Source organism: Trichechus manatus, unplaced genomic scaffold (genome assembly GCF_000243295.1).
Source record: "Trichechus manatus latirostris isolate Lorelei unplaced genomic scaffold, TriManLat1.0 scaffold00061, whole genome shotgun sequence".
NCBI lineage: Eukaryota > Metazoa > Chordata > Mammalia > Sirenia > Trichechidae > Trichechus > Trichechus manatus.
The window spans coordinates 14202118-14204496 of NW_004443997.1; the positions used below are offsets into that span (position 1 = coordinate 14202118).

General features: G+C 47.9%; 1 protein-coding gene across 1 annotated transcript in view; it reads right to left on the reverse strand.

Moving 5' to 3' along the window:
- The window catches only part of CCDC63 (coiled-coil domain containing 63), a 37260-nt gene that overhangs the window by 11777 nt on the left and 23104 nt on the right, over positions 1-2379 (reverse strand). The window contains exons 6-7 of the mRNA XM_012556279.2: positions 2073-2254; positions 1423-1643 (exon numbers count right to left, since the gene is read on the reverse strand). Of these exons, the coding sequence (XP_012411733.2) occupies positions 1423-1643; positions 2073-2254 (403 nt within the window). The remainder of the gene's footprint in view (positions 1-1422; positions 1644-2072; positions 2255-2379) is intronic.

The following is a 2379-nucleotide window of genomic DNA, read 5'->3' on the forward strand; positions in this document are numbered from 1 at the left end:
TTGCAGCTGATGGATTTGAACTGCCCACCTTTTGGTTAGCAGCCTGAGCTCTTAACCACTTTGCCACCAGGGCGCCCCCCTAAGTAATCATATCCATTAAATCACAGCTTTGCTCTGCAAGCTGTATTTTTCCTAATATTTCATTCACAACTAATCAGTTAAAATTTTTTCACCTCTCTCTTAGATACAAACTACTTGTGCATGACCAGCGTACACACTACACATTTGGGAAACAGCGACAAGGAGAATGGCTTCAGGGACCTCAGAGGAAGGAGTGATTAATTCCCAGAGGAGGTGACATTTTTTCTGGTCAGGACAAAGGATGGATATTGCATCAGAAGAAAAGGGGAAGGGAGAAGGAACAACACAAGCAAAGCCTTGGAGGAGGAACAGCTAAGGCAATGCTGGGATGGACAGCTGCCGAGGGTGTCTTGGGGATCCCCAAGGGAGAGGCAAGTTGGAGGTATATTTTGAAGGACCTGATTGTCACTCTAAGGAGTGAAGACTTTATCCTGTGCAGACAGTTAGAAGGATGTTTATTTATGTTCTGGGGAGTGAGTGGTGCAGGTTGCCAATTAATTTGGGAAATTATGGGTTCAACAAAGGTAAACAGAGTTCTTTGCTGCAGGACTTATCAGGGCCATTACTATGCTCGTGTACACTGAGTCTCTCCAGATGAAACTCGACCATCTCCCCTCCTGTGTAAGAAGCTGTCGATTAACAGGGGTCAGCGAACTCTCAAGGCACAGGGCAGGATGGCAGATGTTTTAGGCTTTGTGGGCCACATGTAGTATCTCTTGCATACTTTTTTTTTTTCTTATAACCGTTTAAAAATGTAAAAAGCATTCTTAGCTCACGGGCTGTTCAAAAACAGGTTGCAGGCCGTATTTGGCCCACAGGCTGTAGTTTACCAATCTCTGGATTATAAAACATGATGTTATGGATTGAATTATGTCCTCCCAAAATACGTTGTAAATCATAACCGCTATACTGGTGGTTTTGGAAACCCTGGTGGCGTAGTGGTTAAGAGATGTGGCTGCTAACCAAAAGGTCGGCAGTTCGAATTCACCAGGCGCTCCTTGGAAACCCTATGGGGCAGTTCTACTCTGTCCCACAGGGTCGCTATGAGTCGGAATCGACTCCACGGCAACATCTACAGCTATTGGGGTGGGGGCATGACCGCATTAAATGTGTGCATCCATTGAAAGACAGGTATCCATCTCAGAAAAGTTAAAAGGTAAGGGAGCACTGGGAGAATACAGCAGAATTTCCCAAACAGATTCGACCTTGAGACCCTTTGTTCTATAGAGCATCTGATGGAGTGTTCCAAGGAGCCTGCTTTGGGGAAGGAGGTTGTGGGCAGACGGTTTTTGGAAACGGGGCAGGGGGTCCCAGGCCTAGGGAAACATGAACTGGCCAGACCTGGATCCTCTGAGTCTTCTTGTGCATCATTTCCATGTCATTGTTGAGCTCCGTGACGTAGGTGAACCGAGCAAAGTTCTTCTCCTCCTTGGCCAGGAAATCGTCAATGAGCTGGTTCAGGTTCCCATTCTCGGACAGCTTCAACAGCCGGAGGTGGGCCACCTCAAAGCTCTCAAAACTCTCCCCCTTGTTCTTTTTCCCATGCTTCTTTGCCTTCTGAGCTAAAAAAGGAAAAACCAGCAAGAGTGAGTATGAAAAGGCAGCCACTCAGATCAGCGCCAGACAGATAGCACCTGCTTAATAGCGTGCATTGGGGAGGGGGATAGACTCTTCCACGAGATAAGCCAGAAGCTGCACTCATTTATTCATTTCACAGTTATTTAATTAAGCATTTCTTATATACCAGGCAGGAGCTTTTGTGCTCGGCTGCTAACCAAAAGGTTGGTGGTCAGAACTCACCCAGTGGCTCTGAGGGAGAAAGACCTGGCAATCTGCTGTCATAAAGATTACAGCCTAGAAAACCCTACGGGGGCAGTTCTACTCTGTCACATGGGGTCGCTGTGAGTCGAAATTGATTCAATGGCACCTAACAACAACACTTACCAGGTAAGGAAAGAAAAAAGAGAGGGGTGGGGGCCTGGAGAGTGTACCTTCTTCCTTTCTCGCCTGCTCCTCAAACTCCATGCGGTCGTTCAACTTGACGAGCAGGAAGGACTTGAGCTTGGTCTCGTGGGCGTAGAGACGCTCCAGCTCGCGGATCTCCATGTTGTACTGAGAGATGTCCTTCTGCTGGCGGTCCTTCATGGCCGCCATTCGAGCCATGGCTTCCAGCCTGGGCAAGGGGGACACAGGGTCTGAGTGTCCAGAGGTCTTCCTTCTCCTCCCCTCTCCCCGTCAGGCCAGAGAGATTTCCTGCCTGGCCAATGACCACCACTTCCTTTTCTTTTTTTTTTTTTT